Raw genomic sequence first — 20,403 nt, 5'->3', positions numbered from 1 at the left:
TGCAGAACTGATGCTGCGTGCCTGGATATTTTTCCTGTCACAATAAATGTATTTAATTAAGATACAATACTCTAGCATGGAAGTGAACCCCAAATAGTTCCGGATTATTGTTTTCTAAAAACAGAGAAGTAATTTCATCAGCAGAAAAAAAACTCCTCAAAGAAACAGAAAACCCATGAAAACCATTGGTGGTTGCTGAAGGTCACTTTGTTCTTAAATGCTGTAAAAATTTGTTATCTAATTTAGCCATTCATTCATTCTTACATTTCTTACTGAGAGACTTTTTAAAAGAATGTTTAAATAGCAGCATATATAATTGTAATGTTTCATTCCCTGGGAGATGTTTTAAACATTTAATTTATATTTTTTCACCAAAATATATTTTAGAGGGCTTTCTTTTTTCTTTTCAAAGTGCTGATATACTTAGTAAGTTTTAGTAGTTATTTTATAAATTCAAAATTTATCTTGAAATTTAAAGCCCAAAGTCAGCAAGGCACGTAAGTACATATGTTAGATCTGTCAGAGCCATAACTTTTTTTTAGTTTTGACAATGGTGCATGTATGTTTACTTCAGTACACAGATCAGTCCAGCTACAGAAAATACGTTTCTTTTCTGCTTTTTGTTTCTTAGTATAGTAATATTGGGTGTGTAATGGCTTCTGAATAAAAATATCTATATGTATCTATATGTAAAAAACAATGCTTACAGTATGAAGTATTATGTATATTTATGTATTTAGAGGATGGTTGGTTCTTGCTTTAAATTTTTCACTGCCTTATTTGCTACCCAGTGTTATTCAGCAATAAAAAATGAAGCATTGCTGATGTCCATGCAGCAGAAACAAATGAGTTTCCTTGCAAAAACTGAAATCAGAAATATTAAATGTTATGTAAACATTCTTCAGCCTCTTGTTCTTAGCATTGTGTTTATTGATTCTTAAAATAAGACATTAATTTTGATAGATATCCCCTAGAACCTAGCCTGACACCATCATTATTCAGCATACTTTAAACGGGGCTTTTCTGCCAAATATTTTTTTCAGCCGTAGGTCCAGTCAAAGTAGCTCCTGCCTATTTCTCCTTTTATCTGTGCCATTTGTGCTGTGTCTGCAGCGCTTCTCTGCTGTGCCATTCATTCCAGCTGTTTCAGAAGCAGCAGCTGATAACCTGTATCAGGGAATTAGTTATTTTTAACCCTGATACAGTTGCTGTGTGACCCCAAATGCCCTTAGGGTGTCTCAGGGGCAGAAACAAATGGTGTAACGCACAGGCTTATTAAAGCCCTAATGTATTTCAGAGAAGTAGCTGTTGTATCTCCAGAGAGAAAAATGTAATTCTTAGCTGCTTCCAGAGACACCAAAAGCTCTCGAGGATTATTTTTAAAGAGTATTATATGAGGATGAGAGGATCTGATTCAATGAGATACAGTCAATACAAAATGAAAGAAAGAGTCTTTTTCAGACTGTCTAACTGGAATAAATCATCTTCATTAAACGGTGTCCCTAAGTGCCACATCTACACGTATTTTAAATACCTCCAAGGATGATGATTCTACTGCTTCCCCGGGCAGCCTTTTCCAATTTTTGAGCACCCTTTCTTTGAAGAAATGTTTCTTAATATCCAGTCTAAACCTCCCTTGTTAAAACTGGAGGCTGGTTCTTCTCATTTTGACACTTGCTACCTGACAGATCAACCCTCTCCTTGTTATGGTGTCCTTTTAGAAGCAGTAAGGTCTTTGCTGAGCCTCGTTTTCTTCAGGATAAACTCACCCAGCTTCCCCAGCTGCTTCTCATAAAACTTGTACCCCAGACCCTTCACCATGGTCTGAACATGCTGCAACACCTCAATGTCCTTCTTTTAGTGAGAGGCCCAGAACTGGAGGCAGGGTTCAAGGTGGGATCTCACAAATGCTGAGTACCAGAGGGACAATCACTGCCCTGATCCTGTTGGTCACTATTGCTGATCCATGCCAGGATGCCATTGGCCACCTGGGCACAAGCTGGCTCCTGTTCAGCTGCTGTTGACCAGCACCCCCAGCACCTGGTCCTTTTCTGCCAGGCAATTTTCCAGTTGTTCTCCCTCAGCCTCTACCAGCTGCATGGGGCTGTTGTGACTCAAGGGCAGGAACAGTCACGTGGTCTTGTTGAACCTCATATGACTCGCCTCAGTGCATAGATCCATCCTTTCCAGATCCCTCTGGAGCAGATCAACATTCCCACCGAGCTTTGTGCAGCCTGCAAACTGACTGATGGTGCACTCAGTCTCCTTGTCCAGGTCATTGATAAAGATATTAACCAGGTCTGGCCCCAGACTGAGCCCTGGGGAAGCCTGGTGACTAGCTGCCAACTGAACGTAACTCCATTCACCAACACTCCCTTAGTCATACAGGTTAGTCATTGAGCCAGTTCTTTGTTTGGTGAAGGGTGTGCTTGTGAAAGCCATGAGCAGCCAGTTTCTCCAGAATGTTGTGGGAAATGCTGTCAAAGGCTTTATTTGAGTCTGTGTAGACTTCATTCTTTTTCTTCATCCACTAAGCAGGTCACCTTGTCATAGAAGGAGAGCAGACTTGTCATAGAAGGACCTGCCTTTCCTAAACCTGTCCCCTGGTTTTCCTGCATGTGTTGTGTGATGGCACTCAAGATGATCTTCCATGACCTTTCCTGCCTGAGTTAGCCTGACTGAAGTCAGGTTGTGAGGTTGTATCCTCCCTCTGACTTCTTGTGGATGGATCTTATCTTACCTAACTTCCTGTCAACCTCCCCAGTTAGCCAAGGCTGCTGGTAAATAACTTAAGATGATTTGGTGAGCTCTTCTGCCAGTTCCCTTTAGACCCTTGGGTTGATCCCATCTGGCCCCATGGACTTGCATATCTTGTGTAGCTAGTCACTGGCCATTTTCTCCTGGTTTATAGGAGCATCATTCTGCTCTCTGTCTTCCAGCACAGGGTCTTCGTGTCCTGAGGGCAGCTGTTCTCACTGTTAGTCCTACATCCAGTAAAGGATGGAGATTCTCCTTAGCCCTCCTTTTGTTGCTGATGTATTTGTAAAAGCATTTCTGTGTTTTACAGCAGTAGTCAGTTTAAGTTGTAGCTGGGCTTTGGCCCTGTAACAAATGAAACCTTTATTAAAATTGAAAGTGCAGCCATTTTTTTAATGTGTTGTTTGGAAAATACCACCTTCAAAACCATAAAAAATCCTTAGTGTTTCCAAGCAACTGCAGTTATGTGGTCAAATTCCCAAGATGTGAGTTGTCACCAGTCAGTTGTTTTTACAAGAAACTCTAACCTTTGTTCTTGGATGGTTAACTGTTTAAGAAGTACACATACTAACTTCAGTCATATGTTTCTCTATTACATAAAGGATATCTTGGACATCAAGTAAATTTAGATTTAAGTATTCATAACTAATCTGTTTCGTTGTGACATATGAGATAGTTTTTAACAGCTACTTACAAAGAATCAAAAAGGTTTCCTCCTTGGAACTCCACTCTTTCAGAAACCTCATCCATCAATGTGACAAAATATGTGTTGGGTAAGACATATCTGCTGCCTTAATCACTTGAGTCCCAACTCATGCAAAACTTAACCATGCATGCAACCTGAGTTACCTGAAGCACTACAGTCAGCAGTCATTACATGCTTAAAATGGGACAAAAGTGAGTGCTTTCCTGAGCTAAGTCCTCAAAAGCTATTGTTTTAATGTACTTAAGATAAAACCAGCACATCATGTGACTTTAAAAGAAAAAAATAAATGTTTGTTATTCTCTTTTCCTTTCTTGTTTTGTAGGGGCACAAATTTTTTTTTCCGGTGGTGATTTATAGCTACCAATAACCTTCCACAGTGGTTGCCTTAACAACTTATTATTCTGGCATCTTCTGCTCTTGTTAGTAAACAGAAGAGAACTATTAAACACAGAGCTAAGTACTCCTAATCTCAAGAGGGACACTTCGTACAGTATGTTCTGTACAAAACTGAAAGACTTGAAGATCACAGGAGAATGTCCTTTCTCCTTACTGACTCAAGGTCACATTACTGAGGAACATGACAAGGACTGCACAGAAAACAGCTCTAGAGCAGCTTTGCCCATCTGCAAAGAAGTCCATGATAAAGATGGTCAAGGAGACCTTCCACAAAGGAAAACGAGCAGAAGTAGAGTGTACCTGCACACATTAACTGAAAGCATCGGCAAACTAATCTTTCCTGAGGTAAATAGATACTAAATAATTATAAAACTTTAATAGCATTTAACTGTAAATGTTATAGAAGCTTTCTATGCCTGCCTTTAGAGATAAGCCTTTAGAAAGTTGCTTTGACTTAAAATTGTGTTCTTATGTAGTTCTCCATAGTTTAAATCCACTTCCATTCCTTCTGGATATAACTTTGCCACACTCTGTGATGTACAAACCATTTCTCGCACTGTATTTCCCTTATTTTTGCCTTTTATTTGCAACCCTCCACTGATCTGTTTAATTTTTCTTTTTAAATCCATCTATTTTTGTACCATTTTTACATAGAGATACAGTAATAGAAGCTCTGCCTTGTTACCTAATTATGTAAATTATGTGGTCATCTCATCAGTTCACCTAACTGATGACAAACTTCTAAGTGCATTAGTCATTATCAAAAAAAATTAAAATAGATGTTTCCATCTGCTGTGATACTAACCTCCTATCATGCTATTTTTAAAACCATTACTGTTCATGTTTACCACAGAGATATTATGTCTCTTCTCAAGTTAACTGAAAACAGGCTCAGTGCAGGTTTGCTTGAGTGGAGATGAATACCATGGTTTGTCTCTGTAAAAAGAACATGAAAATTGCAGCTCCATAAAATCCAACTCTTGGCCTTGTCTCAAATTCAGTGGGAAGTTAGAAGGAACTGACTGACATACTGGGACTACAAATAGCAAATGTGCAATTCTGGACACTCCTTTAATTGCAATTCAATTACTTGGACATTCAGTGTACCTTACTGAAAATGCTGGAGTTTTGATAAATCTATTTGCAGATCTGGTTATGCAGCTCTTCATCTATTACCCATTCACTAAACCTCTAGATAATTAAGTTTTGAAAAATTCCTTTTTACCTCTGCTGCATTTATACAGGTGGAATGCATCCCTTTAAACCTTTAAACTTATATCTAAATTTATAAAGGAAAATAACCCAAAAATTAACTGGCAAAGCACCCTTTCCAGGGTGTCATGATTGCCATATTGCTTTTCTAGTATATAGTTGTTGATGGGATTTTTAATAACTGGTATTTTTTTCTCTTTAAAGAATGCTATAAATGTATGCAGTTGCCTGTTGCTTAATTATGATAGGCTAGTTCATCAGCTGGGACAAAGCTTGGCAAAGTGAAGATATTATGACCATGTACCCTAGGAACCACTGAAATTCAGGGTTATCATTGTTACTATTTACAATTATTCAAGTCATATTCATTAGAACTTTGTCCAAGTCTGTTCTCATGCTGATTTGGGGTCAAGCCTTAAACATCTTCCTAATCCTATTTTTCCATAAAAAGGCTTTGCATGTTTAGAAACGTAATTTTCATTGCTTAGATAATTTACCTTACTTAAACATTACTGAGTAACATCATCTTCCTTTCAACTGGAAGCTCCAAAATGGAGCTGCATCATGATCCCTACTGATTTGTGAACTTGTCATGGAAACAGCAAGCTATGCATGGAAGTCCAGGACAAAGTGCATCCAGACAACTTTTTTTTATTAAATTTGAGATGTAATGTAGTGCATGTTGTTGTTTAATTTCTTTCTTTCTTTACAGAAATATGGAGACCATTGCTCGTTTAGAAGTAATGGACTGGATGGCATTCCACTTACTGTTATCAGTTTATACACAGATGTAATTTATGTTGTGTTCATATTCATAATATACATGTCTATACATAGATATGCATATACATATCTAGTTCACTTTAGGTTTTTTCCTTCGAAAACATTTCCAGAATATATTGCCTTTCTTTCACATGATATTTCCTTTGCGCAAACTTTCCTCCTGGAAATACAAAAAGTAAAAGATGCAATAAAAGCTGCTAGTTTCTTCAGGGAATGAGAACCAAAGAAAAGCCAGGCCACAGGAAGCCTCACAGCTGAATTCTGTCATACCAGTATAGTACTATTCTATGACCCTGTCTGTGTGGGAAATCTGGGGCTTAAATATCAGAGACTACATATATGTGACAGCTTTACTGGCCCTAACAATTTGAAATATGCTTATTTGGAAAATGTTCCATCTGTTCCAATTAGGAACTGCAGAAGGGATATGGAATTGTGGGATTGAAGTATTTTAAGGCAAATATTCATTATGCTCTAAAGTGTCTTCTATTAGAGAATCCTTTTATAAAGTCTGTCTACAGTGACTAGATTTTCATCTGGAGGATGTTTTGGGGTCGTGCCCTACACAGTGAAAATTATTCTTTTTCTTTAAAATAATTTTGTATTCATGGTACTTCATCGTATTCTTGAGGGTGGGATTTGTAATAATAGAAAGCTCTGTTAGTCATATTTATTTCTTGGCATCCCTGTCGTTATTGCGATCTGAAAACTCAGAGGTAAAGAACATCACTGGTTTTTTTTAACCTGGTTTTTTAACTGGTTTGTATTTAAAATACAAACTCCTGGTGCACATGAACTTAAGGGCTTAATTATAGTGGTACTGGAGCTGAAGAGATGGACATGAAGTAAGCCCCATAACCACAGAAGTGACACGGTTTTTCTAACAACAATACTGTCTTGAAAAAAAGTTGTCAGTCCCAAGGATAGCATAGTAATTCTGTGTATAGGATGTTATCTCATGATTAAATTTTCAGCAATGACATCGATACATGTGACATACTTATTTTTTTCCCCAGTTTGAAAGGCTAAATCTTGCACTGCAGAGAACACTTGCAAAACACGGAGTAAAAGAAACCAGGTATGTAAGTGTAATAATGTTTGTAACTAACTTCACTGCAAAAATGTTTTTCAGACAGGAATACGCTGGTGACCGGGAGTCAAGACTTCTGGAATGTATATTCAATTATCTTGTCAAATTGGTGTGTAACCTTTCATGTAATGTTAGCTAGTAATGATGTAGTTTATTTTAAAATATTCAGAAATATTTACATCACTTGCAAAGTTCACTTAATGGGCAAATTGTACAGGGAAACAGGCAAGGACTTCAGAGGAGCTCAGAGACTGCTTGGCATAGATGAAACAATAGATATTGTTGTATATGCATCTAGCCCAGTGTTTCTAAGATCCCAGGGACGGGGGTTTAAATACAATTAGTATTATACAAAAGAAGCTGGTTCTGATACAGTGAGCACTCATACACTACAGATACTGAGCTGGATGTTTTCCTGAGCTCACTTGGCTTCTGGTTTCTGTTTCTGAGGAACTCAGCTCAATTTTCTGTACTAATCCAGTATTAATCATTTGAGCCTTGTGGGGAGTAAGAATTTCTTAGCATCTCATTATACACTGAGGATTCAGTTTATTGAATGCATCTGAAAATACAAGCCCATCAATTCAAATCTGCTTTCTGAAGTGAAGAAAAACAATCAAGTAGGAAACTTCACTGTTGCTCACCATGATAAGAATAGATAATTGCAGTGTATCTTTTAAATTATACTTGATATTTTTAAAGCACTTTACATATACATTGACTGAACCAAAGATAGCGGGTCAGATGTGCTTTGCAATTGCTGACTAGCTTATTGCTATGAATGTTTTCCCATTCTTTAATTATGTGTTGCTTCCCTGGAGTATTAGTTGAAAAGGAAAAATTACTGTGATATTCTGAAGGAGGCAATAATGCAAATGTAAATCAAATCTAAATGTCTGTATTGCTTTTGCATATAAATATACCTATGATATACCAACTGAAGAAATTTGGAAGGCATGTGTCAGGAGTTTGCTGCTTATATGGAGGTAAATCAAAACTATATGTCCTTCTCATAACTTTGAGTCAAATATTCAGTTTGACATTTATTGTCCTCAGAGAACTCTGAGGGCTGCAGTTTTGTGTCAAATATCTGCATTACTACCAATGAGCAAGTAATTCTGAATTATTGAGCAAATAATTTTGAAATTAATTCAAGTAATTTTGACATTTTGAGCAAGTATTTTATTAATAGTTATTTGTGTTTCCTCTCAAAGCAGAAATACATTCTCACCTCTTTTGAATTAAATGCAGTATAATTCCAAAATATGCTTGAATATAAATTCCAATTATATTATACAATATGTTAGGAAATGTAGATTTAGCTTCAAGGAAAAAAAAAAACACAAGCCGAAAAAGTAAACAGGACTGTTACAATGGCAGTAGCATTCGACCCAAATTCATAATTGGAGCTCAGACCACCAAAACTTTAATTTACCAAAAATTGACAGAATAATCTAAGATCCTACCAGACCTTCTTCTGAATTAATTAAAAACTTCCTATTTGATCAGCAGAACTGGGTCTATACATGTTAAAGACAAGGTCAGTAACTTCTGTACTTACTATTTTTACCACGTTCATCTTGATAATTTAGCGTGTTTATTTATATTTTTATGATCTTTTATGATATTTTTGTGATCTTTGCAGAAAAACTGGTGAGAGAGAAGATTTTGAAAAAATAATCAGTGATCATGCTAATGCAGCAGGTAATGTGAGCTTGTTTAATAATATATATATATATAAATAAATAGCGTATTCTATAAATATAATATATTTTATATAAATTAGTCTTGTTACTAATATGTTACTTCATATTTTGAAGACTGTTGTGTGTCAGAAGAGAACTCTATAATTTGTAATATGTTACTCTGGCCACATCTGTAACAGTAAATTAACATTTCCTGGAACTGAAATATAGTCTTCTGTACACTTCAGCTGTTAAACTGATCCAAGCACACAGTTGGTCTGTGAGAGACAATACTTTTTCAAAGGATTCCCAGTAACAGTTGGGGAAATGGAACATTTCCAACAGTCAGTTTGCATGCAGCCATCCGGGTAAAACAAATTTACTAGTAAAGATTTGAGCCATTCAGTGCCAATTGGCCTCAGTGCTCCAGAATATTCCAGGGTCATTGAATTTACTGGATTATGTGTAGTACTTATATCTGCAGATCCTATTTTATTCTTATGTTAGTTTTTAACTTCTTATTTTACTCCTTTATATCAATCAAAGGGAATTGAATTAAATCTTGTGCCAAAACTTGCATCCATGTTGTCTACATGGATTTTGGGTCTTTCTAAACTACAACCAATTTTTCCCCATTTCCAGACTTTGTTTCCAGGACTCCTAAATGAGAGTGCCCTCAGGTGTCAATGCTGCATCAGGGAAGGAAATTAATAGTATGTTTTGACCTAGGTTGAAAAAAATGTGGAGGTTAGCCTGTGGTCTGGGATGATGAGTGCAGTTCTGACTAAAATGTGGTTCTGTGCAGGTGTTCCTGTGGAGTCTCTACGGGAATCTCTTGGTGAAGAGCTATTCAAAATATGCTATGAAGAGGATGAACACATATTAGGGGTTATTGGAGGTACCCTTAAGGACTTCTTGAATAGTTTCACTACTCTGCTGAAGCAGAGTGGCCACAGCCAAGAAACAGGAAAAAAAGACAGACTTGAAGATGCCTCCATCTTATGCCTGGAGAAAGATCAGGACTTCTTAAATGTTTATTATTTCTTTCCTAAGAAAATCACAAGTCTTATTCTACCCGGTATCATTAAAGCGGCAGCTCATATTTTGTATGAAACTGAGGTGGAAGTGATGCTTATGCCTCCTTGTTTCCATAATGACTGCACTGAGTTTGCTAATCAGCCTTATTTGCTGTATTCTATACAAATCAAAAGTACAAAACCTTCCTTATCTCCATGTAAACCACAGTCTTCACTTGTGATTCCTGCCTCTATGTTCTGTAAGACTTTCCCATTTCATTTTATGTTTGACAAGGATATGTCAGTTCTTCAAATTGGAAATGGGATAAGAAGACTTTTGACCAGGAGAGAATTTCAAGCTAAGCCAAATTTTGAAGAGTATTTTGAAATTCTCACCCCCAAAGTAAGCTGCACTTTTAGTGGAATAATGACAATGCTAAATATGCAGTTTACTGTACGAGTTAGAAGATGGGATAATACTGATATGAAACCATCCATGGTAAGAGACTTTTTATCGCCATTACTTCTATAAGGAATTTGTTTTCTTCAGAAGGAGTTAAAATAGCCACAAAACATGGTGCATTTTGCATTTTCTACATCTGAACATCTGATACAACTGTATAATAGTGATTTAATTAGGGTAGTCAAATGTAATTCAGATTCTGAAGTCAATGTTCATTCAAAACTCTGCTTTAGGACTTTTACACAAGTGAAATTTGACTGCAAATTTGATTTTATTGAATAAGTTGAAATATTGAGATAAAGCCAGTGATATGCCATGCTGCTGAGAATAAGGGCATCTTCAGCACAAAGACAGTGGCAGGAAAAGTACCCCTGAGTCATTTAGGAACAGCTCTAGGTTTGGGGAAAATAGATGTTTTCTGTGATCATTCAGCCTTTGGTGTTTTGGCATCTTTGATACTCTGATGTTTTCATCAGATGCAATCACCAAAGGTTCTACTTAGTTTCAGCTGCTGGGATTACAGCTATCTTTGCTGAAGCCTGATCTGTGACAAATGACCTGGGACAGTAAAAAACATTGAGTATTCAATGACTGTTTTTATTTGTTCCTGGTCCCAGCTGAATTCCAGCTTATATGCACCTGAGGCATTCCAGGGTGAATTAGCAGTTGAGATTCAACACTACAAAAAGTTAAATGAAGAACGGTAAAAAAGTTTTACCCAGTTACCAATGTGGTTACTATTAAAATCTGTAGCTACTTCATCTCAGATCCATTTCTTAGAATGATTGTAAGGGGTAGTAGAGTTGACTTTGATTTTGCATGTACTTGCATATGCAAATGTTATTTGTAAGGAACAGATTTTATTGAAAAAGTGGCCTTTCAAAGCTGTGTTAAGCTAAGCTCTGCAGCACCTTTCACATTACACAACTGACCACAGAAGAGACATAAAAACACTTCACGCAAAATATATGTATTTTTTAGACTATTAAAATTGCATATTCCTGCCATTTCTGCCTTTAATTTTAAATTGAAATGAGTAGTGAACATCCTATAATAAAACTGAAACAGATTTTCTCACTTTATCTTATGGAGAAGGTGATGCATGAACTAGCTATTAGTAGAAATTCAGAGGCCACTGTAGGAACACATTTTATTAATTGCTGAAAATGCACAAAATTATTCTTTTTGGTTTTCTTTTCTCCCTAAGATAAACTTATACTCAGACATAATCAGGAGTTTATCCTGAAGTTGGGGTCCTCTTGTACCAGAGGACTGAATAAAAATGAACTTACTTGATGGCTCTGTGATTCAGCATCCCATGTTTATGCTAAGCAACTAAATGAAAAGCTAAGAATTATGGTCCAGTCTTGATTTGCTTACATTTTATCAAAATGCATTTTCTCTAAAACTTCTTGCTTCTAGGCCATTGCCATGCATGTTTTCCATGAATTCTTGTTTCTTTAACTGTTCCAGGTAATGGATCTTAAAGGCCAAATGATCTATATTTTTGAATCCAGTGCCATTCTGTTCTTGGGATCTCCCTGTGTGGACAGACTAGAAGATTTTACAGGACGTGGATTGTACCTCTCCGATATTCCCATTCACAATGCTTTAAGAGATGTTGTTCTGATAGGGGAGCAGGCCAGAGCCCAGGATGGACTGAAGAAGAGGTTAGGAAAGCTAAAAGCAACCCTTGAGCAGGCCCATCAAGCACTTGAAGAAGAGAAGAAGAAGACTGTAGATCTTCTGTTTTCAATTTTTCCTGGAGAGGTTGCTCAGCAGCTGTGGCAGGGACAAGTTGTACAAGCCAAGAAATTTAATAATGTCACAATGCTTTTTTCTGACATTGTTGGATTCACTGCCATCTGTTCCCAATGCTCACCTATGCAGGTTATCACCATGCTTAATGAGCTTTATACTCGATTTGATTACCAGTGTGGAGAGCTAGATGTTTACAAGGTACACAATTCATTGCTTTTCTGTGGGATTCTGGGGCAGGAAAGGAAATTAAGACAAAGTGAGATAGAAGATAATAGAGGTCCAAAAATAATTTTGCCATAAACCTTTTTCAAATTAAAGACAAAATAAATCACAAAACAAACAAACAAACAAGTCAGCATAAACAGTTGTTCATTCAGCCAGAAAGAAACCCATCAAAATTTAAGAGTTAATTTGAAAAATTAGTTTCAATGACAGTGATGTGACTCTGGAGTAAATAGGTGCTTAATGTAGTTGGGGGTGCCTGACAGTAAATGAAAAAGTATTTTATAATTATGCCCAGCAATAAATAAAAGTTCTGCAAATTTTCCTTTTGCATGATACTGCAGGATTTGTCCAGTACTTAAATAATTTTGCAGCAAAACTAAGACTTGATGAAGAATTGTACGTAGCTACAATTGTTACTGAAGTTAGGCTGTTCTTTTTTATTTATCAGTCTGAGAGTAAGGAGCAAATGTGCCTGTTTTAGGTTGAGACTATCGGAGATGCCTACTGTGTTGCTGGTGGTTTACACAAAGAAAGTGAAACACATGCTGTTCAAATAGCGCTGATGGCCCTGAAGATGATGGAACTGTCGGACGAGGTGGTGTCTCCCCATGGAGAGCCTATCAAGGTCATATATGTTATTGTATTTTTGTTTACTTGCTTTCTGGGATTTTGTCTCAAGGAAATTTCACATCATTGCATTAACTTAGAGAATTTGGGGAATTAAGTAACTGTGGCTGGAAAAGCTGACCTTAGATCTATGGATGAGAGTTTTGTGGAGCGGTAAAGGTGAAATAGAGATCTGAAATTCAACCCAAGAGACAAATGCCGTGAAGTCAACAAGTGCAATATGAGACACTTGTCTCAGTAGCAATAAAACTGTCAGTGGCATGGAATATTCTCTTTTCTAAGGAAATGACTAATCCTCTTTCCAAATTAGACATCCAAGTCTTTTGACGCAGAAGCTATGAATATGAATGCCCAAAGACGTTCTGATTGTAGTAATCCACAGATCTTTAAAGGATTCCATTGCTGTTCTTGTTTCAGTCAGATACAGAACCACCATAAGATAATGGTGTTAATGCTGTCAAAGTAACTGTTAAATTCAATGGTAATCATATTTATGGCTTTCTTTCAGCAAGAACTTACACATGTACTGAAATTTTCATATAGGATTATCTCTTGCTGAGAAAGAAAAAGGCCTATGTGCAGGCAGAATGATGTGGACCTTTGATGTAGTTCGAATGGCCTGGAATGGCATCCTGGTATTTTTAATAGAGGTGTCCCAGTTCATTATGTCTTTCATTTGCTAATTTTTAACATTTATCTGTTCATTTGTTCCTCCAGAAAGCTTAATACTTTTTTTTTTTTTTTTTTTAATTAAGGAATACTTGTATTCCAAGACAAAGAAAATGGTTATTAAGAGTATTATATGCTCCACATTTATCACAGAGAACAGCATTGTATTATAAATGTTGTTCTTTTTTGTATTTTGCAATATCAAGTTAAGTTATACTTAAAAAATCTAGAAATATCCTGGCAATATTATAAGAAGTTTGTAATTTACATGCAAATGCTACTACAACATTTTTTAAGTTATTTTAAAATAACGAGAACAAAGTTGTATTGTGTAAGTACCTAACAGAAGCTTCTTTAAAGGAAACTTTCTGTTTGTAATGAAAGCATGATGAAAGCATGCATTTATTCTAAGTAAATGCATCATGACAACATTGGCTATTGAGCAAAGCAATAAATTTGTCACACAGTCTACTGTCATTTTACATAACAATTGCCAATAATAAAAGGTGTGACGGCAAATGGCATACTTTGAATCAGACTAATATATCAATGCACATATTTCAATCATCTTTACTATGTGGATGGATTTTGGTTTTGTTGTGGGTTTTTCTGCTTTTACACTCAAAGTTAGAAACTGCAACTTCATAATGGTATGATACTCTCTTGATTTGTAGAGTAGTACACAGAGTAGACATACAAGCTTTCCGACACCATGTCATTATTTAGTCAGAATGCTGTTCTGAAGAAAACACCTCTGCACATGTTTAATGTACACGAGAGAAAGAATACAGCTCAAAAAAATAAACAAACAAAAAACCACAACAACAACAAAAAACACATCACCAAAAAGAACCACAGAAAGCAGCATCAGCTAAGTAAGAGTTGAAAATCTGAGTATGACCTCAGTTCACAGCAGTTCACAGTTGTATTTTGATATAGTAGGATTATTGACTAAAAATGCAGTGCAAGATAAACTTCAGCTAGTTCCTTCTCCATAAGCAGTAATGACCAGAGTACAGATATTTTAAGTAGACTGCTAACCATTTTTACTTTAGTAGCTCATTCTTTTTTTTTTTTTTAATTAAGAATAATTTATAAAATTGACTTTACCAATTCTTTTTTACCTAATAATGCTGTTTTCTTTCTTTAATTTAAAGATGCGTATTGGCCTTCATTCCGGATCCGTCTTTGCTGGAGTTGTTGGGGTTAAAATGCCTCGGTATTGCCTTTTTGGAAATAATGTAACCCTTGCTAATAAGTTTGAGTCTTGCAGTATACCTAGAAAAATAAATGTCAGCCCAACAACTTACAGGTACAGTGCAGTATGTAAAACGTCCACCTGCAGTAGTCACTGTAGTAATCTATTATATTCCTGTTGTTTTTTTGGCTGGGTAAAATAAGCAAAATTATAAGTATTTTTTTAAACCTTTTAAGGTTAAAAATAAAGTATATAATGTATATATGTATATATGTAATGTACGTATATATTTATATGTAATATATACATATTATTACATATAATATAATATATATGTAATATATATAATATATATATTATATATATTATATGTAATATATATAATATATTACATATAATATTTATATGTAATATATACATTATTACATATAATGTAAATATGTAATGTATATGATTTAACCTCTGCTACCCTCACTGTAGCCTGGACTGTAGTCTGATGTTCCTACTCAACTTGTACCCACTGCCACATATCTGATAATGCCTTGTGGGAAGGTTCTGCATCCAACATCAGACAGAGAATTTGGCACAGGATCCTTCCTGACATCCCCTGCAGCATGTGTTCTGTGACACAGACGGTGCCAAACTTTAGATGATCTTGGATAGGTGATTTAGAAAAAGTAGCACAGGTATTTGAGCGCATAGAAAGTAACCCTTTTGATCATGCACTCTGAAAACACAGAGCGCATTAGCATCACCAGTGCTTATGTATGTCAGCATAAGCAGTGCTGGCCAACAGTGATTGTTTTTCCATTCTACTCATATGGAAAATAATTTTGAATCATTTTGAAACCCTAGAAAACAGGCAATTTGATCAATGGGTAAACTATTGTTGTTGTGGAGTTTTTTTTCCTGAGGGAACGAGGTGTTAACCTTCTTTTTGTTTGGTGGTTTTTTTAAAATTTTGATTCATTCACCAATTTTAAAGACACATTGATAACATTATGGCACTTTGCACAACTCCTGTATATTGCAGTAATTGTTTAAAAGCTTTGATATAAGTTATCAGGATTTATCCCTACAGATAAGTGGTGTTTCAATCTGTGAAAATGCAAATATTAGAGTTGATAAGAGGGTCTGAGTAGTTTAATTAATAAGGTTCAGAGAATTCCATTCTTTGAAATACTGATTATGGTGCATTTGATGTGCAGATGTGAGGTAGCTTTCATCACTAAATAATTTTTGAAAATATTTACAACAAACATAGCACCTTCATGCAAAACATTGACAAGAAAAAAGGCGATACTGTTATCTGCACTGTTGCACAAGTTAGCAGGTTATCAAGGTTACCAAGTAAACATTACTTTTTATATTTCCAGTAAATAACTATAAACATTAAATTGTATTCTCCCTGTCATACATGAAGAATTATTTAATATCTGCACTTATTAGCGACTGATTTAGTTTTAATCAAGATGATTCGTTTTTTGTTCTAGATTGTTAAAGGAATACCCAGGTTTTGTGTTCACACCACGATCAAGAGAGGAGCTTCCACCAAATTTTCCGAGTGATATCCCTGGAATTTGCTATTTTCTGGATGCTTATATTCAAGGAACAAACTCACAGACTTGGTTTCAAAAGAGAGATTTGGGGGATGGCAATGCCAATTTTTTCGGTGAGGAAACAGGAATAGACTAAATTGCTCGTTCACAAATGTATAGAATAAATTTATAAATATTTGGATTTTTTTTTAATATAAATTGAAAATTTTTAAAACTGTATGAAACATGAAAGCACTTTAGATTGTTAACACCTGAAAGCCAGTATTAAAATTTCAGGAAGTATGTCACTGACTACTTTTTATTTTTCCTTTGCATAAGGAACATAGTCGCTAAAGTAATGTTGCAACATCACTGTTGGAAATGCTACTATAAACTGTATTTTCCCTGTGGTAATTTGTAAGTGCTGCAGTTCTCTCTATACTGAGAATTCTAGATGTATTGTGTATGCAGTTTGTCAGGAAATGTAATGTGCAAGTGATGCAGCCACATGCAGTGTTGTGAGCTGGTGCTTATCAATGACTATGAAAATGTATTTTCTCAGAGATTCCGTAAGAAAATGCCCATTAAGATATTGTCATTGCTATCACATACTCCTTCCAGTGCATCATCTGGGCCCCATCCTAGAAGGCTGCTGACCATCTTCTCACACTGACTAGTCAAAGTATGAGGGTGCTCAGCATTTTCTGGATCAGGCTGCTAATTGTAGCTAATACACATGCATAGCAGAGTTGCCGCTTACTCGTTCATGAACTTTATTTTGTGTATAAAATGAATATAGATTAAAACACTGTATAATCACATACTAATATCTCTGTAATCATCAAACTATTTTAGTTTTTAGGGTTTTTAAAGTAATAATGATACCCACTTGTTATTATGTGTTACAGCAATAAATGTTTTCCTTTTATTGTCATTTAAATTTGAAATGTTTTAACAGAAGTGTAATAAAATATGCTTTAGAATGTTTGCTTAGAAATGGAATTCGAGTCAGATTGTATGAAATGGAAGCACACTAGCTTAAAGCTCTGATTCAAGGATGCAATGTGGGTGTGACGTGCTATGGAAATGCCCATCACATGCTCGCCCTAAAGTTGCCAGGGGAATTCTCAGGTGAAAATTTTAAACATATGAACACATTTACAAAGATTGATACTACTGCAGTACAAGATCTTCTGATGTGGCTGATGGAATATGAGGGGAGAATTCTAAGGCTTTGCCTCTGGAACTGGCAGAATACAGTTAGTTAAGAGTTCTGAGTTTAGGATTCCACCTCTCTAACTAGCAGGTGCCCAGAAATCTTTCTGTGCTGTACAGTTTGAGCCCAACTACAGGCTGGAGAAGTACACAGCTTATACACATACTACTACTCCCAGCAGTACCAGGTATTATTAGTTATTATTTTAACCTCTTCAGCTCCTAGGATTTGGCATATCAAGCCGTAAGTCTCTTCAAACCACTTGCCACTAAACCAGATTTTTCTCTCTTAATAGTTACAGGGAGCAATTGCATTAGAATTAGTTGTGATTTTGTTCATTTTCTGATTTTGACTGGTACATTCTGAAGCTCAATAAACCATTTCATCCTACTAGTTTTTGGTAGATACTCATATATGTACCATCAGAATCTTGAGAAAAAACCTTAGAAGAGACTAGAATTAGGAACATTTTTAAAGCCATATTTCAATTCAGGTTTCCTGTAAGGAGCATTTGAACAAAACTCGAACTATTGAATCCTTCTTGAGGCCTGCTACATCCATCCAAGATAGAAATAGTTCTGTGGCACAAAAATTAAACCTGGAAGTCTGTGTATTATGAACAAACACATCTCTCTTGCACACACCAGATACATACACACACATACATATTCATAGTAGCACATGTGTTTGTAACACTTTAGACTGCGGTGTTTCAAGGAGACAAGAACTTGCAGATCTTGGAGACTGATCTTTGCAATATCATGTTGGTCAGACAGTTCTATTGAGAGAAATACCCAGCACTCCAATGTGGGTATGCCTGGATATAAAATGGACGAGTATTTGACTCCTGACAGCTCAGTAGGCTTACGTTACTAAACCAGAAATGACTGAGGTCAGTATGAATCTATCCATCCTGGTTAAGAAATAAATAAGCTTTTAAATGAAAAGGGCTTTTTTCTCAGATCTACCAAATGGGAAGAATGTTTAGAAGGGAATTTCTTTTTGTCCCTGGAAGACAACTATTGCTGGACTGGATGATGGCCATGTTTAAAGACAAATTCCATACAGATCTGTCATTACACAGGATGTTCATAATGGCAGTTCTTGATACATTCTTTAGTGGTGACAACCTTCCAGGAAGAATTCTGATATTGTGCTTTAGTGTACACAGAAAGCAGCATGCTTGAGTCTCAGTGAAGTAAATAGGATTTAGGCATGTATTTAAGACAATGATTCATGAAAGTGCTTTGAAATGTTGTTGTGTTCAGACCTGTTCTACAAAAACCCCTGTAAATGTCCGTTTAGCTTTAAACATAATTTAAGAATTTAGGTCTCACTGAAGCTGTTCCTCTGTTTAAATTCTTTTGCTGAATAAATATGTATTTAATAAGGGACAAATATTCTAATTGGTCTTTTCACTTAGATCTAAAATATGCCTTTCACCTTTTAACTAATCATTTAACTTAAATTGAAAAAAAAAGGATTCAGAAAGCTAATAAGCAAATTGTTGAGAAAAATGGAAGGCAATTTAACTGACACAATACTGGGACATTTTGAAAGAAAATAATAGAGTTGTTTTTAAGTTGATCTCTTCTGTAGTATAGTGTATGATATTGTGGAAATTTTCAGAGACTATGCAATGCTAGTTATATAAATATAAAAATACCTTAGTATTATGTCCAGAAACAGTTTTGTTATGTGTGAAATTTTGTTTTATTAGTTCATAGAGATTCTGTATGGCTGATTCCTGCTCACACTTACACTATGTGATGGAAGATACATTTTTATCACCGCAGTTTCTTTGCCAAAGAAGTGTAAATGGCCCGAGAAATAAAAAGTGGGTCTTTTGAATCTTAACACTGACATAGTTAAAGTGAAAGCTATGGCAAAAGAATTCAATTAATTTTATTTCGTTAGGCCTGACCTGATAAGATTTCAGCAGGATGCTGGAGAAAATTTGCATTGCTGGTGTCAGAGGAAGTGCAATTAGTGTGGAGCTGATGCTTTCATTCTCTCTGAACTGCTGTGCAAAACCAGAGCAAAGGGAGTCACAGAAACTGACAGAACAGTGAAGTGCACAGATAATTGAGCCCCTGGGACAGATCTACTTCTTCCATGGAAAACTTGTGAAGGCAGAATTCAGACTTCCCCCAAACCCAGTTTATTTCTCCCATCATTTTCTTTTGCAGTCTTTCCAGAAACACCTGCAATAGTACAGGGGCCAAAATCAGTATTTCCAACTAAAGACCATCAGAATTAAGGGAATTGCTCTTGAATCTTGGCAAGGGGACCCTTTTTCAAACTCCACCCATCCTACAACCCAGCAGGCCACTCCAGCTGCTAACATTTTTGTTATGCCTGCCCATTGTTCTGCAAAAGCAGTGGGAGATTTGTTTCCTGCAACAGCAAGGACTTTTGTGGCTGTTTGCCATAGAGGTACTGAGCTGCTTTCAAAGATCTGCTCCAGTTTATCATAAGTGAGCTTGGCAGGAACCAATTTAACTTTCTGAAATGAGATTTAGGACTTGCTTTTCTGCCTAAAATGTCTGCAAGGTGTGTGCCACAATAGTCTTTTGGGACTTCACTTCTGATGGTATGGCTGCTCACAACTGCATAGGAAGAAAATAATCAAATATAAGGTTTGTTTGGGTTTGTTTTTATTTTGAATTTTCCAATTCCGTTTGCATACATTGACTGGCAATCCTTTTCTGCAGAGCATGGAGGGAGAGTAAAAGCCACTGTCTTAGGTTACTGAGCATTGCTCTGGTACTCAAACACAAATAGAAGATAATCAATGATTCTGGAACCTTTGCTACGTCCAGATGCAACAGTTTAAAGATACATACCCTCCAGAGCACAAACAGTAGGATCTGAATGTTAAATACGCAGTTAGGGTGGAACATGAAGCTGGAAAGCCAGTCAAAGAAATAATAAACTGTGAAAGAATCTGAAACAAAGTAAACAACCTTATAAAGTTGTGTGTCTCATCTGCTTCGGCAGACTTTTGATGCTGAAAGCAGAGTCAAACCAGTGTTTTCCTAATATAAATGTAAATGAGCAC

At 36.0% G+C, this 20,403-nt stretch overlaps 1 protein-coding gene across 2 annotated transcripts in view; it reads left to right on the top strand.

The window, feature by feature from the left end:
- The window catches only part of GUCY1A1 (guanylate cyclase 1 soluble subunit alpha 1), a 35,606-nt gene extending 18,483 nt beyond the window's left edge, over positions 1 to 17,123 (top strand). For both annotated transcript variants that reach the window (XM_063423920.1, XM_063423921.1), the window contains exons 2-9: positions 3,786 to 4,204; positions 6,871 to 6,932; positions 8,590 to 8,648; positions 9,435 to 10,144; positions 11,582 to 12,067; positions 12,576 to 12,719; positions 14,548 to 14,702; positions 16,082 to 17,123. In XM_063423920.1, coding sequence (XP_063279990.1) covers positions 3,956 to 4,204; positions 6,871 to 6,932; positions 8,590 to 8,648; positions 9,435 to 10,144; positions 11,582 to 12,067; positions 12,576 to 12,719; positions 14,548 to 14,702; positions 16,082 to 16,283 — 2,067 coding nt within the window. In that variant the 5' untranslated portion in view covers positions 3,786 to 3,955 and the 3' untranslated portion in view covers positions 16,284 to 17,123. The remainder of the gene's footprint in view (positions 1 to 3,785; positions 4,205 to 6,870; positions 6,933 to 8,589; positions 8,649 to 9,434; positions 10,145 to 11,581; positions 12,068 to 12,575; positions 12,720 to 14,547; positions 14,703 to 16,081) is intronic.
- The last annotated feature ends 3,280 nt before the right edge of the window (positions 17,124 to 20,403 follow it).

Source organism: Prinia subflava, chromosome Z (genome assembly GCF_021018805.1).
Source record: "Prinia subflava isolate CZ2003 ecotype Zambia chromosome Z, Cam_Psub_1.2, whole genome shotgun sequence".
NCBI classification, from domain to species: Eukaryota; Metazoa; Chordata; class Aves; order Passeriformes; family Cisticolidae; genus Prinia; species Prinia subflava.
This window is presented reverse-complemented; position numbering and strand designations above follow the sequence as displayed.